We start from the raw sequence: 24,718 nt of genomic DNA, 5'->3' as shown, positions 1-24,718 counted from the left end.
AAGGGCAGAGTCCTGAGGAACCCCAAAATTTAATCCATATTTCCTTGATAGAACATCCTTTAAAGCAACTGAAAAACTACACTCTGATAGGAATGATTGTACCAGTGAAACCAACTGACTGACGTCTAGCACATAAAGTCAACTACCAGATTGAAAGCAGATGTTAGAAACAGTAATACAGTTAGTACCAGGTCCCCACTGTCTAATGTTCCATGTAAGTTGATGAGTAGTGATTGATAGAATTGTTTCAATTCTGAAACCAGAGCAAACCACCTTCTCAATGATTTTCATGGAGAGTGTGGTGGATGCCTGGAATTCCCTTCCGGGGGAGGTGTGAGTGAAAAACAAAAACACTGAAAAAATGCATGGGATAAACACAGAGGACACCTACACAGAAAGGGCATGGGATCAAAAACATTAAATGAGCTTCACACTTTAAACAGGACATAGTAACATAGCAACATAGTTCATCCAGTCTGCCCAACAAGGTGGCCAGAGTTGAATCTGGCACTCTGCACAGGTTCCACATTTTCAAGATAAAACACTTCATGATTAAACATGATCCTAATCTATTTTTGCCATTTACGAGTCCCAGACCATAGAAGTCTGCCCAGCACTGGCCTTACTTCACAACATCTGAAGCTGCCATCAAAGCTCAGTCCACTTATGAGGTCATTAAGTTTTGCTTTAAATGTATTCCGTCATTTTTCTATATAGTGTTCTTCTGTGCATATTTCATGCATTCAATTCCATAATTTGTTTTGTGTTCAAAACCTCCCATAGGCATCCACCATCCTTTCTGTGAAAAAGTATTTCCTGACATCGCTCTTAAGTCTCCCACCCTGCAACCTCACCTCAGGACCTCTAGTTCTACTGCTTCCCCTTCTCTGAAAAAGATTGGTTTGTATATTAATACCATTTAAATATTTGAACATCTGTATCATATCCTCCCCATCCCTCCTTTCTTCTAGCGCGTACATATTGAGGTCTTCAAGTCTCTTTCTCATACATGTTTTGGCTCAAGCCCCATATCATTTTGTCACCTTCCTCTGAACTGCTTCAAGTCTTTTGATGTTCTTACTGAGATAAAGCCTCCAGTCTCCAAAACTACACACTATCCTCCAAATGAAGTCTCACCAATGACTTATACAAAGGCATTAACACCTCCTTTCTACTACTGGATATTCCTCTCTCTATGCAGCCTAGCATCCTTCTGGCTACAGCCACTGTCTTGTCACATTGTTTCACTGCCTTGAGGTTCTCCAATACCATCACTTCAAGGTCCTTCTCCTGGTTGTACTTATCAGCCTCTCACACTCTAGGAAATACAACTCTCTTGGTTTCTACATCCCCATTTGCATCACTCTACTATTCTTTGCATTACATTTTAACTGCCAAACATTAGACCATTCTAATCTTTTTTTTTAATCACTTCTCATGTTGTCCCCTGCTCCCTCCAGGGTGTTCCTCTGTTGCAATTCTTAGTGTGTCTGCAAAAATGCAAACTTTCCCCTAACCCTTTGGCAATGTTACTTACAAATATGTTGAATAGAACTGGCTCCAATATCGATCTCTGGGGCAGTCTGCTGCTCACATTTCTTCCTCCAAGTGAATTCATTTACGACCACCCTCCAACGTCTGTCAGTCAACCAGTTTCTAATATAGGTCACCACTTTGAATCCTAATTTCAGACCATTCAATTTGTTCACAAGCCTCCTATGAGAAACTGTGTCCTTCGATCCAATTCTTTGGTCACCCAATTAAAGACAATCAGATTTGATTGACAAAATTTTCCTTTGATAAAACCATTGTATTCCAGGGATTGTACTATCCTTTCCTTCAGCAGCACCTCCATAATTTTTCCTACCACCAAAGCAAGGCTTACTGTAAAGAGCTACACATAAACGTGGTTAGCGAGAATCCTGCGGTTTCTGTGGGAATCCCCCCAGGTCCACAGGACACCAGCAGGAATCTCCTCCAGGTCCGTGGGGTTTCTTGTAAGGACACTGTTCCTGTGAGGTTTCTGAGGAAATGTGTACCAGGGCAGCCTACCTAACCTTCCAGGTCCCAGAACTTCTCATGCCATGGCTACCTCTTGTGCCAATCACAGCGTGGCCACAACTGGCAACCCCCCATTCCCACCCCCTGACAAGCACCATCTTCCTCCTCTTCCACGTGCAAAGGAAGTAGAGAGAAACTAGAGCTGAAGAGCTGCACGGGGTGCCACAATTGTTCAGGATAGCACCATTGTTCCCGCCATCCTTCACCTCTCCCGCTTGGATTGCAACCTTTGGTGTAAGCCTTGGGGGAAGATGTGGCTGATTTTGATGCATGAAGGGGGTGGGTCTTTCCAGTAACACAGAGCCTCAGAGTTGGAAAGAAAGGGGGGAGGACTCTGCAGGGTTCTATCCCCCCTAGGGAAGTTAGGCTCCTCAGGGAGGGGGCCCTCAGACATGGAGCCAGAGTCCCTTTTAATTATCTGCTGCCACAGCATGCAGAGGACCATTTAATAAAAATTTGCTTTGGTATGAATGAGAATGCATGAAGAATTTTTATATTTAGCAATTGGATGCAGGTAAGCCAGGAGCTCATTTTGAATCCCATAGCTAAATATTGTAAAAATGCTGCTGGCCTGAAACTTTTTTATTGGGTTATTTATACTGGTCCCTTAAATATTTATAGCTTGTGGTAATTTAGCATTTTGGTTTATGTATGGAGAAAATGGTGATTTCTGTTCCATGCTCTGAATGATTTCTAGACTTTGTTTTGCTTTTCTATTCCATTTGCCATATAAGTTTTGAAAAAGTTCACAGATTTCTAGATATGCTGATTATAAGTATTTTAAATAAAAAAAAATGGCTGATTATCTGGGGAAAAGTAGATGGATAGGTTGGACAAGAGTATGAGCCAATATGTACATAAAGGGGAAACTAGAGGAAAATTTCTTCATCTTCTTCAAATATATCCGAGATATGTATATTTTCTTTCTTTGGTTATTTCAATATTTTATCTTTCTTTGTAATGACAACATTACTTGCTAAATACACCTTCACATTCAAAACATACCATCTGCTTGTTCTCAGTTGGATGCATACTTTACTACTGATGAAATCACAGATATCATCTCGTCTTACTGGAAGTCAAAATCAATAAAGTGGAAAAATCTTTATCAAGTTGCCAGCTGTCAACATATCATCCGAATGGTCTTTTTCATCGGCTGGGTGTTCTTGAGGACAGACTATCACAGCTAGGATCACATACTGTAGAGGGACTTCTGTTTCTGAACGGACTTAAGAAATAACTACCAGATACCCCTGACCGACTGGTTATTGTTCTTTTCCTTGGCTGTTAGCTTCTTGGTATGAGGTTGGGGAATGGGGGTGGTAATGGTTTTATGCCTGTTTTGGCTGATCTTTGTTTGTATTTGTATTTTCATTAAACCTCAATAAAAACTAAATTAAAAAAAAGAAGTAATTACTTCTGAAGGTAATGGGTAGGGGTAGGGATGGAGGAGATTATTTGGGGGACCGGTAGAGATGGAGGAGATTCCAGTGAGGATGGGGTTGGGCAAAATTTCTGTCTCGTGCAGCTCTCTAGATTACTGGCTTATAGTTTCCACTTCTCTCTGTCACCATTTTTGTGGAGAGGGACCACATCTAATCTCGTGGAACCTCAAGGATCTATTATACAAATCTTTAAGTGGCCCAAGAGAACATCTTTGAGCTTCTTCAATATCCTCAGATGAATCTCATCTGGCTTTAGTTTTTCCAGTTGTTCATAAACACTTCTTCCACTTTCTTCTGTAAACAATGTGATATCTATTCCATTCCCCATATATGTCTTTGTCAGCCAACAGCGGTTCTTCTCCGGGATTTTCTTTCATGAACACTGAAGTATTTGTTTGGTATGTCTACCTTTTCTCATCACTCTCCATATATCAATTCTTAGCAGCTTTCAGTCTCACAGTTCCATTTCTAGCCTTTCTCCTTTCCCCAATATATTGAAAAAAGTCTTGTCACCTCTCTGTCTCTAGCCATTGTTTCTTCCACCTGAGCTTCTGCCAGCCCTATTTCTCTCTTCACTGAGTTTTATGTGGTATTTTGTCCCCCAAGTTCTTCTATGTTCTTCTGTACTTTATAAATGCCACCAGTTTTTCCATTTATTCCTGAAGACATTTGTTTGAAGAACCATATAGGTTTCCTTCTTCCACGATCCATATCACTGCCTCTTTTCCCCAGCTGCCCGAGATTTCAGCTGCTTTTATGCTGTTTTTCAGTACAGTGCTATCCTTTTCAGCCAGCTCTATCCTTTCTAAAGAGAGATGGAAGCTGAATGGAGCAGTAGTTACAATTACAACTCTGGCTGAAATTAGTGCAAATTGCTATTTATCTTGAGGTTAATCTACACTCAGTAAAGTTGTATGAAGTTGCCAGTAAAACAGTCAGCCCACATCTCTTACAGATGAGGACCAAGGGCACAGCATGGAGGAAAAAAGGAAAAAGCATATAACCACCTCTGGACTTGAATATAACAGAGGCAATAGACTTTGATAAGTGGCTCAGTTGTTGGCCTAATGCTCTAACTGAAGTCTCAGTTAAGAAGAAAGATGACACTATACAGAGTTTTCTACAGTTCATAGATACATATCTAACTTAATTCTGAAAAACAATCAAAAGTCAGTAGCTTTCAGATATTGTAACTGTGCGACTCTGAGGCTAGCCCACCCTGTAATTAGGCACAGTAAGTTGTATGAAGTTGCCAGTAAAATAGTCAGCCCACATCTCTTACAGACGAGGACCAAGGGCACAGCATGAAGGAAAAAAGGAAAAAGCATACAATAACCTCAAGACTTGGATAGAACAGAGGTTATACACTTTGATAAGTGGCTCAGCTGTTGGCCTAATGCTCTAATGGCAGTCTCAGTTAAGCAGAAAGATTACACCATACAGAGAGATTTCTACAGTTTATAGATACATAGCTAACTTAATTCTGAAAAACAATCAAAAGTCAGTAGGTTTCAGGTATTGTAACTGTGCGACTCTGAGGCTAGCCCAACCTGTAATTAGGCATAGTATAATGATGGATATAATGACACATTGTTTTGTAAGCTAAGTTTCCATAACATATGATTTAACTTATGTTGCAGTCAAACTGCTGGGCAGACTAGATGGATCATACAAGTCTTCATCTACCATCATTTAGTATGTTATGTTATTGCTTTGTACATGGTAGACTCTGATTTTCAGATTGACTCAGATGTTATGCTATGGCTCTTCCTGGTCCAGGTGTTGAAGCAGGGCACCCTGCTCACAGCAACTGGAAGCCTCAAATGGGGATGGCAGGATACCCTAGTGGCTCCTCTCAAGCACCCAAATACTCAAACGCTATCCTTCACCAAAAGCCTTTGAAAAAAAGTAGGCTTTCAATTCCACGTTGAATCTTGTGAACAAGAGTTGCTAAAGCATCGCTAAGAAGGATGTTATAGCCAAAATACATCAAAAGACAAAGAAGAAGGAGAAAACTAAGATGGCGTCCTGATCAAATCCCCGGTTTAGCAGCCCTTACCTCTGTCGGTTAGTGGACTCCTCGTGACTCTCCTTGGATTCGGTATGGGGAAGAGAACGGGGAAGGTGAAGCAGTATCCTCCAATACCCACATCTACCCTGGCGATGAAGCGGTTTACCCTTCAAGGTTTTGCACACCGACTGGTACAAGCTCAGTGTTTGCTTTAACCACACTGGAGATATTTTAAAATATGCCATGCTATGGTATGAGCCCAATATCTATTTTGGGCCAAAATGTTCCTGGGCCAGTTGAAGTATCCACTATGAACTTAACTGTAGCTATATAGCGTGACATAGCTGGTTAGGCGCAGATATTCAGCACCAAGCCGGCTATGTTAAGTGGTCAAAATATGCTGGCCTATCTTTGACTGCTAAAAAAGGTTTACTGGTTAGCACTGAATATTGGCATAGCCAGTTAACCTTTTAGCAGCCAAAATAAACCTGGATATTCAATGCCAGTCACCGATAGCCAGACAATGAATATCTGGGTTTAACACTGGCTGTGGACAGCAAACACACTATGCACTGCCAGCTGAATATCAGGTCCTTAGAGTCTTCATTGGATGTGGTAACAACAAGAATGACACTTTTGGTGACTTTTGCTCTGGAAATTGATCAAAATGCAGTTCTTAGGTTATATTTCCGCTCAATGGATCACTGTTTTGGTGATCGAAATTTAGGATTTTTCCTGACTTATCGAGAGCGATTCAGTAACTGTGACAGGAATTCTTGGCCTTGCGTTGTAGAGCTCAATTGCTGGGACTCACTTTTGTTTTACGTTTTCCTTGTACTTCTTTGGTAAAGTTTGAGGGTAAGATTATGTTTGACCCCAGTTATTAGATTTTATTATTTCTACGGAAGAATTGAGGGTTTTGACATCTTTTTGTATTGGGTGGCTAAAAAATCTGAGTTGAGTTTGCTTTGATTTTTTTCCCTTTATTTTTCCTGAGTTTTGGTTGCCAATATTTTCTGTATATTGTGGTTGAAAAGTTGAATTTTTATTTCCTTTGTATTACTATTTCTTAAATGGATATTGTGTGTATTTCCTAAATCATGAATGTTATTGCGATTGCAATATTTGAATATTCAATAAAAGAAATTTTCTAAAAGGGCAAAAGAAGAAAACTTTAGAAACTGAAAAGACTATCTTCCAGGGACAGCTGTGAGTCCAATAGACCAATGCTTCCAACCCAAGTCAGGGCACACCCAGCCAGTCAGGATATCCACACTGAATATGCATGATATATTTTCATACCAAGGAAATAGTGCATGCAAATCTATTTGATGCATATCCATTCTGGATATCTTGAAAACATGGCTATCTACTAAAGACTGGGTTGAGAAGTATTGCAATAGATATCCCAGGATCTTAAGAAACTGTGCAAGTGCTGGCTGGCTAACAAAGGAACTTAAGCTGGAGAAAGATCCACCAGAAATCCACATGGCATGGAATTTGGGAGTTTTAACCAATTTTGCTCCAGCCAATGGGTCAGAGTATCAAATCAGTGTTTAATGTATGAAGATCACAGTGAACTGGATCTACTGTATATATACAACTGTGTATCATCTGCAAAACAGTAGCTGCTGATGCCCTGGGCCTGAATAGAGAGTACCAAGCAGACTGAGAAATAGATTGAATAAAGCAGGGGCTAACACAGAGCCCTGCAAGGGACAGAAACAGATGATCTTCAGGACACCTGTGACTGAGTAGGAATAAATGTCTAGAAACGTTCCAGATAGTAGATAGTCATTTTATAATTTAAGGTGGTGGTAAGTCTGTTTATATAACCAAATGAATATGGATTAGCAAAATCCACATGGCATAAGAACTTCATTTGGGTCACTGCAGTAGGTGTATTAATTATAGCTGCATTTTGGGAAGGCTCATTTAAGTACTATTGCTCATGCACTAGGTGCTATTGCATATTGACTACTGTAATTCACTGTACCAAGGATTGATTGAGAGGACTAAGAGTTTGAAGCTGTCACAAAATGATACAGCAAAACTGGTATCTGGAAAGAAAAATATGGTCACAAGACCCCATGTTTGTAAGATTTGCATTGGTTACCAGCTGAACAGAGGAGAGGGTTCAATGTAAACTGTGGTTTTTTTCTTGGATGGGTCTCATTATTTAGATAGTTACTTCAATAGTGTGCACCTAATCAGGTTGTTACGCTCTTCACAGTATGCAATGTTGACAGTTCATGACTTTCCTCAAGTTAGGCTGACAACATAGAGTACTTTCCAGTGCTATGTTTTTATAGTGCAGAATATGCTGCTACTAGCACTTCATAGTGAACTATGGCAGTTCTAGAAGCTCAGATAAGGCTTGGAAATTTGAGAATATATTTGAATGAGTCTGTATAGATTGTGGCTGCTATCCTTTCAAACATATACATAAATATATACACAGACACAAAATGATATGAAATTATTTGCAAAACCATTTCTGAAGTCTCTGAAGAATGCAAAGGGCGGCTGCAATATTAGAAAATAATAAAGTTGTAAAGCCCAAACTGAACAATATACACAAAATCATCAATTTCTATTAAATCACCATTCTATAGGAACATTGATCTAAATTATGAGGGTATGTCAACTGATTTGAGCCCTGACAAAGAAAAAAAAATGCTATAATTATGGAGAAAATTATATGATAATCCTGTAAAGCACAATAAGAATGCACTCTAGATACAAAAAATAGCCAAAGAACTAAATAAACCAAAGGTGAACACAACCATACCAAATTAAATGGTTAAAAATCACGTGAAATGAATGAAAAAATTGTTTACACAGCTTCTGGCTCAAATACTTGAAAAGTCCACATGATGTCAATTAAATGCCTTATGGGCATCTATGGAAGAACGGATGATGATAGGAAGGAAAAAGATAAGGAATCAGCCACTCCAGAAAATTAAATGGCCTATAACATGTTTACCAATCGCATTCAAACTATTTACTAGAATTTTAGTCAAGTCAATTTATGATTACCTAACAACAACTTCTCTGTTTCCAGTGGAGAAAAAGGGAAACTGCAGAAATTCCAGAGGAACAAAGGATTAGTTACTTATTGATAAGATGATTCTGAAAAATTGTAAGAAGAAGAAAACCCTTGCATACGGCATAGATTGGAAAAGCTTTCAATTCTTGTAACACAAAAAGCTGGCTCATACAACACACCAATTTAGTATTAGTGATCATATACAGACTTCTGAAAAATAACATGAACATTTGGAAGACGTCTAATACTGAATAGAAAGGAATTGGGCAAAGTGCACACCCGAAGAGGCATTTTTAAAGGCGATACATTATCACCTTCGCTCTTCGTTCTATAGTTGACCATTCTTAACGAAAACATTAAACAGTAATCATAGTTATCAAATATCAAACCAAATGTTACATTATGCATGAATGATTTTAAATTATATGGAAACTTTAAGACTGAACTTGAGTCACTACAAATACCGTTCACATTTTCAGTGAGAATATTTCAATGAAATATGGACTTGACAAATGTATGATTTATCATTAAAAAGAGGAAACATTGAAAATACAGAAGAAACTGAACTTCTGAACAGCAGCATCATTAAAGGACTACCAAGTGGAGAAGCCTAGAAACACTTATGGCCTCTTTTACCAAATCGTGTATCGAGCGAGAATCGCTAGCATAGTTTGGTAAGGGAGACCCTTAGGAATTCTTGAAGCTTCTAAAATTATGCATGATCAAATTAAAAACAAAACTAGCACAGAATATGTTACACGTATTCAAAATTTTTAAAGCTAAAACTCAATGGAGGAAATGCAGTAAAGGCATTAAATACATGGGCTATATTACCCCTACTTCAATGCATTGTAGCAGGGTGGAAGGGACACAATAATATCTAAACTGGAAACTAGAAAGCTGACGACTATACATCAAGTTCTTAACCCATGAAGTGATACAGATAGGCTCTACCTTTCACTTTCACAAAAGAATGGTGAATGAAGTTTATTACAACTGAACAAACTGTGGAAGAGGAGAAAGGCCTAAATGGTTACAATCTAAAGAGCAAAGATCAACTACTGAGTGATGTATGAAAAGAAAAATTGTTTAAAAATCAATGGAAACTAAAGAGGAGTACAAAAGTAAACAAGAGATTTAAACATGGGGAAAAAATGGAATATAGAAGGCATTGCTGACAATAAGCATGGAAATGGTGTTATTCCTGATGTGAGCCCTTGAGCCCAGGCTGAGGCCTAGTATAGACCGAACAGGCCCTACACGCACCACCCCAGCCACAAACCCTGCACACTCACAACAGCCAACAGGCACTACCAGAAAGTGGGAGACAGAGCATTCAGGCAGGCCTCACAGCCGATCGGGAACCCACTCACGCAAAGACCAAGCAAGCGGGCCTCACGGCCGACCGGGAACCAACTCACACTCTGGGAAGGGAGAAAGAACAAGGGTTCCACACGGAACTGGGCCACAAGCAACACAGTGCAGAGTAGAGTCACAAAGGAAAGGGTGAGAAGCAGAAGCCTCTAAAGGTATACAAGGCTGTGCCACAGGCAAACAAGGATATAGGAAGCCCCAGAAGGAAACACTTTAGGCTTATACAACACAGCACTCAAGGAAAAAGGAAAGCAACTATAGGAATACACTCTAGGCTGAAACATTCAGCACACAAGGGAACTAGGCTGTACTTACAGCATACAACAATACAGGGAGCCCCCACAAGGGAATACACTAGGCTGACTATACAGCATACAAAGGGAAAGGGAGAACTACCTGAGGAATACACAAAGCTGGCCCCACAACCCCGAAGGGAAAAAGGGAACTGCTAAAGGGAAAAAAACAGGGCAGAGCTACTCACCAGACAAAGATAAAGGGGAGAGTAAGCAAACAGAGGAAGCTGCCCTGACACACACAGACCAGAAAAGGGCTGCTCCCTGTACACAGGAGATAGCAACAGCAAACAAAGAGAACTAAAACAAACAAACAAGAGCAAAATACAAGGACAGGGGGAGGCAGAACCACAGAGAGCAGAACAGAAGCTCAGCACAACAAAGGGAACACCGAGGGAAAGTTAAACAAACTGAAAAAGCACAAGCTTTTACGTCCCCAGACAGTACTACATTAGAGCAGTAGAAATCAAACCAGGTGTGGGGAGTGAGGCAATCAGGCTCATGCTGGAAATACCCAGCTCACACACACACACACACACACACACAGAATAAGCAAGCACGAGGAGAAAGGCTAAACGCCAACGTGAACGCAAGCGCCCAAGCGCAGGTTGGCTTCAGCAAAGCAATCAGAGCAATCGATGCCAATGCAATGATTGTAGGGGAAAGGCAGGCTTAAATGGATCAGGCTTCTGACGTCTGCTGGCTCAGCCCCTGACAAGTCAATCAGGAATGAGTCCCAAACATTCCCCTGCCTATCCAGCAGAATCATAACAAATGGACACAGAATGGTTTGTTGAAGTGTCAATACCAGATGATAGGTTGGACAGAAAGAACTGGAAAAGATCATGAAATATCGGGACTTACAAATTAAATGAAGAATCCAGAAAAAGATATCAAAGGGTGATACCAATAATAATTGGGGCTTTGACAGTCAATGGGAGCCATACCACAAAGTCTTACAAAGACCTTAGAATTGCTTAACCTGGAAGGACTACCACCTTACCAGATACAAAAATTAGCCTTATTCATAAACGCATATACTCACTAATGATACTGCTACAATTCTTAGGTCTTGGGGCAGGACCTAAATTCGTCAAGGACACAACTAGTTAAAAGAATATGATGGCTTTTCAAGCTTTACCTCTATCGTTATCTCTATCTATATATGCTGCCCTCTTTCCTTCTCCAATCATGCAACTTGTTAATTATTTCAGAACCAATCTGTACTTTTTTTTTTCAGTCTTGTCCCAGATATGCTGCTGTTCCACTTCAAGAAACAGTAGAATGTGGAGGCAGCCACACAAAGCCAGAGGTCATCATCTAGGTCTAAGACTGCTTCTAGACAAGAACAATAAATGCATCCTTTTTCATTTGAAATAAGGATGATTTAGTTTTGCCTTTTATGTTTTGGCCAGCTTAGTTGTGCATGTTTGTGCCAAAATGCAGGTAGGAGACCAGGCATGTCAGTATCTATATAGCAGAAAGGCCAATTAGTGTGTACATGTGAAAGTGCTTCTGTACATGAAGCCGAATAGGATACCAGAAGCTGTTCCTAGTCTGGTCAATGATCCTGGGTCTGGAGTGATTAGAGCAGCAGGCTCAAAACTAGCAAAACTAAGTTCAAATCCCGCTTCTGCTCCTTGTGATCTTAAGAACAGAAGTGTTGCCACACTGGGCAGATCGAAGGTTCATCAAGCCCAGTACTCTGTTTCCAACAGTGGTTAATCCAGGTTACAAGTACCTGGCAAGATTCCAAAACAGTAAAACAGATGTTATGCTGCATAACCTAGAAATAAGCAGTGGATTTTCCCCAAGTCCATCTTAATAATGGCTCATGAACTTTTCTTTTAGGAAGTTATCTAAACCCTTTTTAAACCCTGCTGCTTAACTTAGAAATAAGCAGTGGATTTTCAAAGTATCATCAACCATGACACCCAGATCCCTTTTCTGGTCGGTGACTCCTAATGTGGAACCTTGCATCACGTGCTATAGTTTGGGTTCCTCTTTCTTACATGCATCACTTTGCACTTCCTCACATTAAATGTCATCTAGTACATAAGTAATGCCATACTGGGAAAAGACCAAGGGTCCATCAAGCCCAGCATCTTGTCCACGACAGCGGCCAATCCAGGCCATTTGGATGTCCAGTCTCGTAAGATCCTCTTGCAATTTTTCACAATTCTCTTGCGATTTAACAACTTAAAATAACTTTGTGTCCTTGGCATATTTAATTACCTCACTAGTTATTCCCATTTTTTATCATTTATATATATGTTAAAAAGCAGCGGTCCCTGCACCAACCTCCTGGGGAATGACACTATCTACCCTTCTCCATTGAGAATTTATTTATTTATTGCATTTGTACCCCACTTTTTCCCACCTATTTAGGCTCAAAGTGGCTTACAGAGTGTGGTTATGACAATCATTTCGTAATAACAGGTACAATTCGTAAAGTTTGAATGTTGGTAAGAGCAGATAAGCATATTCATTTCATGATAACAAGTATAATTCTTATTGTTTAAAGATTCGGTAAGGGAGGATAGACGGGAAGTGTTAGGTAAGTTAAAGGTGAGCTGTAGTAATTGTGACCATTTAACCCTACTCTCTGTTTTCTATCTTTTAACCAGTTTTTAATCCACAATAGGACATTACCTCCTATCCCATGACACTCTAATTTCTTCTGGAGTCTTTCATGAGGTACTTTGTCAAATGCATTTTGAAAATCCAGATACACAGTATCAACTGGCTCACCTTTATCCACGTTTGTCCACCCCATCAAAAAAATGTAGTGATTTCCCTTCACTAAATCGATGTTTATGTATATGCTCTGCAATTTTGGTCTTTATAACAGTCTCTACCAATTTGCCTGGCATCTACGTTAGGCTCACCAGTCTATAATTTCCCAGATCACCTCTGGAACCCTTTGGCAAATCATTTAACTCATCTTCTTAGGTACAAAATTAGACTGTAAACTCTTTAGGTACAGGGAAATACCTGGTTTACATGAATGTAATTTGCCATGTGCTACTACTGAAAAGCTGTGAGCTAAATCCAAATAATAAATTCAGCTCTGCTCCTTCTGGAACCCTGTATGACCAAACATCACCAACTTTAATAAAAGCTTTATGCCCCTCTCAAGAGGCTGTGAATCATGCCTTTGTAGCATTCCCCAGTCCACCCTAGGTTTAAAAAACCTGATCTGGGAATTGAACCAAGGATCCTTCAAGTGCTTGACCCAGAAGGCTTTAAATGTAAGTGCTGTTCTGTGCAGCAACAATCAATGAAGAAGATGAGAGAGTTGTGTTTAAAACTTCCAGAGACTTTATGGCTTACATTTTTATACTATGAAATAGTGTTTAGAAGAGTACCGGTGCCATTTAGAGAACAGAGACTCTATTTACTCTTCCCATGAATAGGAGTAAACTTGTGAATTAGGAGAGGTGAATAAAAGCCAGGTACATATAAGGTGGGAAATGGAGGGGGAAGGAAGTGAATTGGTAGTTTTGGTGGGTCCAAAAGCCCCAGTAATATTGAGTAGTATAGGTAGGCTTCTATATGCTAAACATCTCCCATTTTCTGAATCTTCCAAATACAATTTGAAACTTCACATGAAATCTTGCCAGTTTTAGGGATTCTGCCAAATATTTGTGATGTAGATTAGCCCTCTGTTAGAAACAAGATACTGGAGTTAGATGAACCTTTGATCTTACCAAGTATGCAAGTCTTATGATGCAGAATCTGAACCCTAAGGACAAGGAAATAAGGCTTAAGTACTTGCATAGATAATACCCAAAAGAAAAGGGTAGAGGGAAGGATATGATAGAGACATTTCAGCCCCTGAAATACATGACATAATGCACACGAAGCAAGCATTTTTCAACAGAAAGGGAATTTGAAGTCATAAGGCTCAAAGGGGGTAAAACTCAGTAGAGGCATAAAAAATATTTATTAACAGAAACAGTGGTAGATACATGATTTAACCTCCCAATAAAAATGGAGGGTGTCAAATCATTAAGAGAATTCAAGAAAGCATGAGATATACAGAGCAGATCCACAGATATGAGGATAAAATCTGAGACTAAAGAGTTTTTGCAAAACTAATATGCACATTAGATTCTGTGGTCCAGTTATGATGCTGTTTTCTTTCAATCTAATTATAATTTCAATAATTCTTTTTAATAAAGGTGCCTCAGAACTACAAGATTTATATAAAAATAATGATATAAGAAAACATTTGAATTAACCAAATGAGCGCTATTTTTATTCATGAAGTGAAAATGCAACCTCAAAATGACCACCATTTGAAATGTGCATTAATAATCTAAAAGGGAGCCTGTCAAGTGTACCCTCTTTTAGTAAATCTGTAATGTCCGCCTGGTATCTGTTTCCAACACGAATTTCCCCTTTATCCGCCAAAAGCGTCTTCTGTTGCGGATCATAGACTAGAGAATAAAAGAAGAAATCCTAAAAAATAAAATAAAAAAAAAAAAGATCATTAATTTTCCTGCTAGTAAGAGTACAATATCAGTAATTTCTTTGAGGCTTATACATTCTGCTAATTTAGCTATAAATTTCTTTTTAGATTTGCAGACTACTATTTTTTTTAATCTATGTTTCTGTCAGTAACTTAAACTGTTTCACCACTGTCAGTTGTCAGATAGTTACAGCTACCATGCCCTCAGATGATAAATATGACATTCGTTAAATTACTTTTTTAAATTCAACTGACCATAAATTTATGCAACAATAACTCACAGAAACAATAAAAGGATCAAAGAGAAAAAAGTTTTGCTCTACAGGTTTTAAAAATTAAAACATAGCACAGATAAGGCTAGTTTTTCCTCTGCAGAGCTGTTAATGCCCACAAATAGTTGCTTTGTAGAAAACTGGCAGGAAGAAAAGAGTGCTTTGGTACAACAGAAGCAACTTTGAAAAGTTTATGTTTACATTGATTAAAATATTTTATATACCACCTTACTTTTTCAAATCTACGCAGTTCACAATACTAAAAAAATAAAAAGCAATATTACATACATTAGTAAAACACACATTGAAAGGAACACCATATTTTAATAGGAAAGACCTATTAATTCTCTCCAAAGAATCATCCACAAATGAATCCTTATAAAATTGCAATTTATTCAGTAAATCTTCTCCATCCTCCCCTCAGCTAAATTAAATGCTTGACAGAAAAAAATGAGTTTTAAGCAATGTTTTAAATCTGACCAGCACCTTAAAATAAATTCTATATTTAACTGGTAAACAATGGTAGAGTAATAATAATGAGGTGACAAGATCAAATTTATATCCATTACCCAGCAGCATATTTGCTACTTTCTGTAATGTTTGCAGCCTTTTCAAACTACGCCCTAGTAAACCTGAATATATAGAATTACTGGAATCAATTTGTGAAATAAGAAGCACATGTAATAATGTATTTAGAGCTGATTCATTAAACAAATGTTTCAGGGAATGCAATCTCCTTAACACCATTAAACCTTCCCTCACTACCTTACTAATCTGATCTTCGAATGTTGTCTATAAGAACCCTTAAGTATCTAAAACTTGATACCGGTTTAACTGCCTTCCCAAATAGTGTCGGTATTACCTCTGGATAACCATGATGTCCTGTAATCCAGCAGCACCTGGTCTTATCCACATTCAATACTGATGCACCCTCATCCAATCTGAGATTGTTTTTAAACCCCCTTGCAGCCTAGAAATATCCCAGCTTCGGGGGGGGAGACCCTAGCTATAATCAATATATCATCAGCATAACAATAAATGTTCAGGCCAAAAGCTCAGTATCAGTGACCAATGGACAGATACAAATTAAACAAGACTACAGAAAGTGCAGATCCCTAAGGGACCCCACCATCTGGTTGGTAAATTCGTGATCTGTGAGAATGAAGTGTATGTAAAACCGTGAAAACATACAGATATTATGCAAAGATAAACAGTGACTTTCCTTACTGCATACACATTTATAATACTTTCTCAGCTGTTTTTTTTTAGTAAGCATAAACTCGTTTAAAACAATACACTGAAAATAAAGATATCTGTCCACCAAGTAAGTAGCTCAACAGCAGCACTGTAAGACTAATTCAGTTCCCTGATCCAGCTTTTCCTCAATGGGCTGGCCTGGGTTGGGTATGCTGTGGTGGCCACATTCACTCCCCCCAGGGGTAGGGACCCCCTCCCCAAGTTATTATTCAAGGTTTAATTACATCTACTAAAGGGTTAGTTGTATCTACTACTACTTATCATTTCTATAGCGCTACAAGGCATACGCAGCGCTGTACACAATACACAAAAAGACAGTCCCTGCTCAAAGAGCTTACAATCTAGATAAGACAGGTAAACAGACAGAACAATAAGGGTAAGGGAATAAAGAGGTGAATCATTCCTCCATTTACACCAATGAAAACATGATGTAAATCTTGGCATATAAATTTAGGTGCACTGGACCATATTCTTTAACTACTTGTGTAAATTTTGGAACGCCCATTTCCCCACCCATAACACACCCCTTAATCAGGTGTATTACTGTTCTGTGCGCAACTTCATCCTCACCCGAGCTAGGGAGGAATTGGAAATGGCGGAAACAACGGTGGAGGTAGCTTTGAGGGGCGGGGGCAGGGACAGTGTGTCGCGCCTTTACCTAGCACTGTTACAATGCACAGATCCTCAAATGATCTATATTAACAGATGGGAGATTGCTCTTCAATGCTCGTTTACACGGGCGACCTGGAGGAATGGATATGGATATCTGTTCAAGCCGAATTTGGCGCAATCTATGATTGAGAATGGCTTTAAAGTATATTACTGGTGGTATTATACGCCAGATAGACTACAGCGTATATATCCGGAGGTACCCGCTGAATGCTGGCGGGCATGTGGGGGAAGGGGCACATTCATGCACATATGGTGGGATTGCACAAAGATACAGGAATATTGGAAGGGTGTGACATCTTTAATTAGTCGAGTTCTTCAACAGTCTTAGCCTTGTAAAGCAGAACATTGTCTTCTTCACTTCAAGCCAGCGAATCTTGCAGCCTCGCGCCATAAATTGGCAATCCAATACCTGACCGCTACAAAAATAGCAATTGCCAGAGCGTGGAAACAGCAAAACAGTCCGGAGATACAATTGGTACTTCAAAAAGTGGACTACCTGTATCAAATGTCAAAATTAACAGCAATGCGGAAAGGTCGCTTAGGGGCCTTTAACAAAATCTGGCAACCGTATGAACAGATACAAACTCAGGACTCAACACCTCCATGACACGGGATGGGGAGGGAGGGGGGAAATAGGCGGGGGAGGGAGGGGGCTATGCTAATGGGATGAAGTGTATTTCTTATCAGCCTAAGAATATGTAAAATATGGCATAATGTTGTTGAGAATGGATATGTTGTAATTGTTTTAATGCAAAAGCTTTAATTAAAAAAAAACACAGCAGCCAGGCTTATATTTGGGAAAACGCAATTCGAAAGCGCCAAACCCCTCCAAGAAAAACTACATTGGCTACCAATCAAAGAACGTATCACTTTCAAAATCTGCACCCTGGTCCATAAAATTATCTACAGAGAAGCCTCGGGCTACATGACAGACCTCATAGACCTACCAACAAGAAACACACTAAGATCAGCACGAACATACCTAAATCTCCACTACCCAAGCTGCAAAGGACTCAAATACAAATCAACTTATGCATCCAGCTTCTCCTACATCAGCACACAACTGTGGAACGCACTACCAAAAGCCGTGAAATCAACGTACGACCACCTAAACTTCCGTAAATCACTAAAAACCAACCTGTTCAAAAAGGCATAACCCATCGACCCAAACTAAATGCCTAAACCTTGCAACACAACGAAACCAAAGCCTGATACAGACATTACATAACTCTTCCTCTCAACGAATCCCAACACCTCAACCTTCTTCGACCACAATAACTCTATGTATTTGTTCTATGCCGGAGATGGCGAACGCCTCTATGGCACTATGTAAGCCACATTGAGCCTGCAAATAGGTGGGAAAATGCGGGACACAAATGTAACAAATAAATAAATAAAATAATGCTTCTTGTTTAAGCCTATTTTTGCCATCTTCCCTTTCTGGGTACATAAATCCCCAGACTCCAACCTGTATCTAGGCTCTTCTAGTCCTCATGATTTACCACCAAGTTTTCTAATAATTTAGAATACAGTAGTTAACAAAAAATTAATGAGGCTGTTAACAGCCAGCCACCTATATTTACATGACTTTGCTAGATGGTGCCTGGTCACCATTAACCCAGTAGGTGTATGGGGAGTTTATGCCTGTTGGCTTCCACCTGGCCATTCCACGACTTACAGTATCGCTGCTAGAAGACGTTTAGCACCCTTTTAGCAAAGTAATAGTATTTTCTCAAATTCCCTCTGAACCATTCTCCCTATGACTTCAGATCATGACCCCTTGATCCTTGAGTTTCCTTTTCTATGAAAAACTCTCCCCTCCCCTTATTTAAATTCATCATATACTTGAATGATTCTATCATCTATCCTTTCCCTTCTTTTCTCCAAGCATATTTTAAGGATCTTTTTAGTGTTTTTATTGCAAGTCCTGCAGTATTTTAATAGCTCTTTACAGATCATTTTTATTTACCCATCATTAGATTTAACATACCAACTTTACTGAAACGCAAGGGTACATAAAGTGAATGATACATACCTGTAGCAGGTGTTCTCCGAGGACAGCAGGCTGATTGTTCTCACGACTGGGGTGACGTCCGCGGCAGCCCCCACCAACCGGAAAAGGCTTCGCGGGACGGTCGGACGCAGGGCACGCCCACCGCGCATGCGCGGCCGTCTTCCCGCCCGTGCGCGACCGCTCCCGCCAGTTGAATGACAAGCAATAAAATATGAAACACAACTCCAAAGGGGAGGAGGGAGGGTAGGTGAGAACAATCAGCCTGCTGTCCTCGGAGAACACCTGCTACAGGTATGTATCATTCACTTTCTCCGAGGACAAGCAGGCTGCTTGTTCTCACGACTGGGGTATCCCTAGCTTTCAGGCTCACTCAAAACAAGAACCCAGGTCAATTGAACCTCGCAACGGCGAGGGTACAACAGAAATTGACCTACGAAGAACAACTAACTGAGAGTGCAGCCTGACCAGAATAAATTCGGGTCCTGGAGGGTGGAGTTGGATTTACACCCCAAACAGATTCTGCAGCACCGACTGCCCGAACCGACTGTCGCGTCGGGTATCCTGCTGGAGGCAGTAATGTGATGTGAATGTGTGGACAGATGACCACGTCGCAGCCTTGCAAATCTCTTCAATAGTGGCTGACTTCAAGTGGGCCACTGACGCTGCCATGGCTCTGACACTATGAGCCGTGACATGACCCTCAAGAGCCAGCCCAGCCTGGGCGTAAGTGAAGGAAATGCAATCTGCTAGCCAATTGGAGATGATGCATTTCCCGACAGCGACCCCTAGCCTGTTAGGGTCGAAAGAAACAAACAATTGGGCGGACTGTCTGTGGGGCTGTGTCCGCTCCAAGTAGAAGGCCAATGCTCTCTTGCAGTCCAATGTATGCAACTGACGTTCAGCAGGGCGGGTACGCGGCCTAGGGAAGAATGTTGGCAAGACAATTGACTGTTTAAGATGGAACTCCGACACCACCTTCGGCAGAAACTTTGGGTGGGTGCGGAGCACTACTCTGTTGTGATGAAATTTGGTATATGGAGCATGAGCAACTAGGGCTTGAAGCTCACTGACCCTACGAGCTGAAGTAACTGCCACCAAGAAAATGACCTTCCAGGTCAAGTACTTCAGATGGCAGGTATTCAGTGGCTCAAAAGGAGGTTTCATCAGCTGGGTGAGGACGACGTTGAGATCCCATGACACTGTAGGAGGCTTGATAGGGGGCTTTGACAAAAGCAAGCCTCTCATGAATCGAACGACTAAAGGCTCTCCAGAGATGGCTTTACCTTCCACACGATAATGGTAAGCACTAATCGCACTAAGGTGATTCCTTACTGAGTTGGTCTTGAGGCCAGACTCTGATAAGTGTAGAAGGTATTCAAGCAGGTTCTGTGCAGGGCAAGAACGAGGTTCTAGGGCCTTGCTCTCACACCAAACGACAAACCTCCTCCACTTGAAAAAGTAACTCTTTTTAGTGGAATCCTTCCTGGAGGCAAGCAGGACCCGGGAGACACCCTCCGACAGACCCAACGCAGCGAAGTCTACGCCCTCAACATCCAGGCCGTGAGAGCCAGAGACTGAAGGTTGGGGTGCAGTAACGCTCCGTCGGAAAACACTCCAATCTCCACGGTTCTTCTGAGGACAACTCCAGAAGAAGAGGGAACCAGATCTGACGGGGCCAAAAGGGCGCTATCAGAATCATGGTGCCGCGGTCGTGCTTGAGCTTCAGTAAGGTCTTCCCCACCAAAGGTATGGGAGGATAAGCATACAGGAGGCCGGTCCCCCAATGGAGGAGAAAGGCATCCGACGCTAGCCTGCCGTGTGTCTGAAGTCTGGAACAGAACAGAGGCAGCTTGTGGTTGGTCTGAGAGGCGAAAAGGTCCACCGAGGGGGTGCCCCACTCTCGGAAGATCTTGCGTACCACTCTGGAATGGAGCGACCACTCGTGCGGTTGCATGACTCTGCTCAGTCTGTCGGCCAGACTGTTGTTTACGCCTGCCAGGTATGTGGCTTGGAGGAGCATGCCAAACTGGCACGCCCAGCGCCACAGCCCGACGGCTTCCTGACACAGGGGGCGAGATCCGGTGCCCCCCTGCTTGTTGACGTAATACATTGCAACCTGATTGTCTGTCCGAATTTGGATAATTTGGCAGGACAGCCGATCTCTGAAAGCCTTCAGCGCGTTCCAGATCGCTCGGAGCTCCAGGAGGTTGATCTGCAGATCCTTTTCCTGGAGGGACCACAGACCCTGGGTGTGAAGCCCATCGACATGAGCTCCCCAACCCAGGCGAGATGCATCTGTCGTCAGCACCTTCGTGGGCTGCGGAATTTGGAATGGACGTCCCAGGGTCAAATTGGTCCGGATGGTCCACCAGAGCAGTGAAGTGCGGCAACTGGTGGAGAGGCGGATGGCATCTTCTAGATTCCCGGTGGCTTGGAACCACTGGGAAGCTAGGGTCCATTGAGCAGATCTCATGTGAAGACGAGCCATGGGAGTCACATGAACTGTGGAGGCCATATGACCCAGAAGTCTCAACATCTGCCGAGCTGTGACCTGCTGAGACGCTCTGGTCTGCGAAGCGAGGGACAGGAGGTTGTTGGCCCTCGCTTCGAGAAGGAAGGCCTGAGCCGTCTGGGTATTCAGCAGAGCTCCTATGAATTCCAGAGACTGGGTAGGCTGGGGATGGGACTTTGGGTAATTTATCACAAACCCCAGCAGCTCCAGGAGTTGAATAGTGCACTGCATGGACCGGAGGGCTCCTGCCTCCGAGGTGTTCTTGACCAGCCAATCGTCGAGATATGGGAACACGTGCACTCCCAGCCTGCGTAGGTACGCCGCCACCACCACGAGGCACTTTGTAAACACTCGTGGGGCGGAGGCGAGCCCAAAGGGCAGCACACAATACTGAAAGTGCCGTGCGCCCAGGCGGAATCTGAGATACTGTCTGTGAGCTGGCAGTATCGGGATGTGAGTATATGCATCCTTTAAATCCAGGGAACATAGCCAATCGTTTTTCTGAATCATTGGCAGAAGGGTGCCCAAGGAAAGCATCCTGAACTTTTCTTTGGCCAGGAATTTGTTCAGGCCTCTCAGGTCTAGGATGGGATGCATCCCCCCTGTTTTCTTTTCCACAAGGAAGTACCTGGAATAGAATCCCTGCCCTTCCTGCCCGGGTGGTACGGGCTCGACCGCATTGGCGCTGAGAAGGGCGGAGAGTTCCTCTGCAAGTACCTGCTTGTGATGGGAGCTGAAGGATTGAGCTCCCGGAGGACAATTTGGAGGTAGGGAGGCCAAATTCAGGGCGTATCCGCACCGCACTATTTGGAGAACCCACTGGTCGGAGCTTATGAGAGGCCACCTTTGGTGAAAAAATTTTAACCTCCCCCCGACCGGCAGATCGTCCGGTACGGACACTGTGAGGGCGGCTATGTTCCCGTGGATCCAGTCAAAAGCCCGTCCCTGGCTTTTGCTGTGGAGGCGCAGGGGGCTGCTTTGGCGCACGCTGTTGACGGGAACGAGCGCGCTGGGGCTGTCCCTGTGCCTGACGAGGCCTTCGGACCGGCTGGTTGTACCTACGCTTTGCAAAAGAATAGGGTGCAGCCTGCCGGGCCCGGGAAAAACGTCCACCTGCTGAGGTGGATGCTGAAGGCGCCCGGTGGGAGAGCTTGTCGAGAGCGGTTTCCCGCTGATGCAGTTGGTCCACCATCAGCTCGACCTTCTCACCAAAAATGTTATCCCCCCGGCAAGGGACGTCGGCCAGTCTCTGCTGGGTGCGGTTGTCCAGGTCAGAGGCACGCAGCCATGAGAGCCTGCGCATCACTATACCTTGGGCCGCAGCACGAGACGCCACGTCACAGGTGTCATAGATACCCCTGGACAGGAACTTTCTGCACGCCTTCAGCTGCCTGACCACCTCCTGATAAGGCCTGGACTGCTCCGGCGGGAGCTTATCGACCAGGTCCGCCAGTTGTTGCACATTGGTCCGCATGTGGATGCTCATATAGAGCAGGTATGACTGGATGCGGGTCACGAGCCTGGAGGATTGGTAGGCCTTCCTCCCAAACGAGTCCAGAGTGCGAGACTCCCGCCCCGGGGGCGCCGAGGCGGTATCCCTCGAACTCCGTGCCCTCTTGAGAGCAGAATCCACGACCGCCGAGTCATGGGGCAATTGAGGCCGCATTAACTCTGGGTCCGAGTGGATCCTGTACTGGGACTCTGCTTTCTTGGGAATGGTGGGGTTAGTTAACGGTCGCACCCAGTTCCGAAGCAGTGTCTCCTTGAGGACATTGTGCAGCGGCACCGTGGAGGACTCTCTAGGTGGTGATGGATAGTCGAGGACCTCGAGCATCTCGGCCCTCGGCTCTTCCACAGAGACCATGGGAAAGGGAATGCTAATAGACATATCCCACACAAAGGAGGCAAAGGAGAGACTCTCAGGAGGTGAGAGCTTCCTCTCCGGTGAAGGCGTGGGGTCCGAGGGAAGGCCCGTAGACTCCTCTGAGGAGAAATATCTAGGGTCCTCCTCTTCCCCCCACGAGGCCTCATCCTCGGTATCGGACATGAGCTCATGTAGCTGAGTCCTGAACCGGGCCCGGCTCGACGTCGAGGCACCGAGGTCTCGGTGTCGTCGAGCGGTGGACTCCCGCGTCGGCGGGGACGGAGCTCCCTCCATCGACGGGGACTCCACCTGCGTGGCGGTCGAGACCGGCGCCGCAAGCGGCGGCGGTGTCGACGGCCCCGGCGCCGGGCTAGAGCTCGCCGGCGCCACAGACATCGGCGCCGAGGGCGCAAGCACCCCCGGCGCCGGCACAGCCTGGCGCATCAGCCCTTCCAGGATCCCCGGAAGGATGGCTCTGAGGCACTCGTCCAGGCCCGCTGCCGGGAAAGGCGGTGGGGCCGGCAGGGGTGCCGGTGTCAGAAGCTGATGGGGGCCAGGAGACGGCACCGAGGTGCCAGAACCCTGACGCGTCGGTACCTCCACAACCGACGGGGACCTCTCCTCTCGGCGATGACGCTTCGGCGTCGCCTCCTCTCCCATGTCCGGATGCACCGGGGCGACCGGTGACGACGCTTCTTGTCCTTCTTTCGATGCGCGTCACCGGCGCCGGGAGGTATGGAGGAGGAGGAGGACGATCCCCCTCGGTCTCGAGGAGCCGGGTCAGACAGGGTTCGGTCCCGTGGACCACGGGCTGAGGGAGTGACCGGGGCCGACTGCCCACGTGGCCGCTCACCTCCACCCTCGCCGTCGGACCGGCGGGCCGACGGGACCTGTTCTCCTGGGGTCGATGCCATCGGTGCCGATGTCTCGGGCATCGATACCGGTACCGAAGGACCGGGCGTCGATACCGATGCCGTCGAGGTCGACGTCGAGGGGCCGGCGCAAGTTCCAAAAAGACGGTCCCGCAGAACTTGCCTCGCAACTTGAGTCCGTTTCCGGAGACCGAGACACAGGGAACACGACTTGATATTGTGCTCCGGCCCGAGGCACTGGAGGCACCAAGCGTGGGTGTCGGTCTGCGAGATCGGCCGGCCGCAGCGACCACACTTTTTAAATCCACTCGGGACCTTCGAGGACATCGACGGAAAAAATCGCGTCGGCGAAGTCAAAGTCGTCAATGGTGGCGAAAATCACACCTCGAAAAAGAAAACGACCGTGCGGCCACTAGGCCGCAACGCGGCGTCCCCGCTGGAAACGAGGGAAAAAGGGAGCGCGTGCTCCACACGCTCAGGGTTTCTTTTTTTTTTTTTTTGAAAAAGAAAAGGGAAACCGGCGGTAACAAAAAATTAAATCGAAAACA

General features: G+C 43.7%; 1 protein-coding gene across 3 annotated transcripts in view; it reads right to left on the bottom strand.

Annotated features, from left to right (window-relative positions):
* Positions 1 to 24,718, bottom strand: part of MTA1 (metastasis associated 1) — a 537,170-nt gene that overhangs the window by 302,074 nt on the left and 210,378 nt on the right. For all 3 annotated transcript variants that reach the window (XM_030214000.1, XM_030214002.1, XM_030214001.1), the window contains one exon: positions 14,580 to 14,697. In XM_030214000.1, coding sequence (XP_030069860.1) covers positions 14,580 to 14,697 — 118 coding nt within the window. The remainder of the gene's footprint in view (positions 1 to 14,579; positions 14,698 to 24,718) is intronic.

The sequence above is a fragment of the Microcaecilia unicolor genome, chromosome 9, assembly GCF_901765095.1.
Source record: "Microcaecilia unicolor chromosome 9, aMicUni1.1, whole genome shotgun sequence".
Lineage (NCBI taxonomy): Eukaryota > Metazoa > Chordata > Amphibia > Gymnophiona > Siphonopidae > Microcaecilia > Microcaecilia unicolor.
This window is presented reverse-complemented; position numbering and strand designations above follow the sequence as displayed.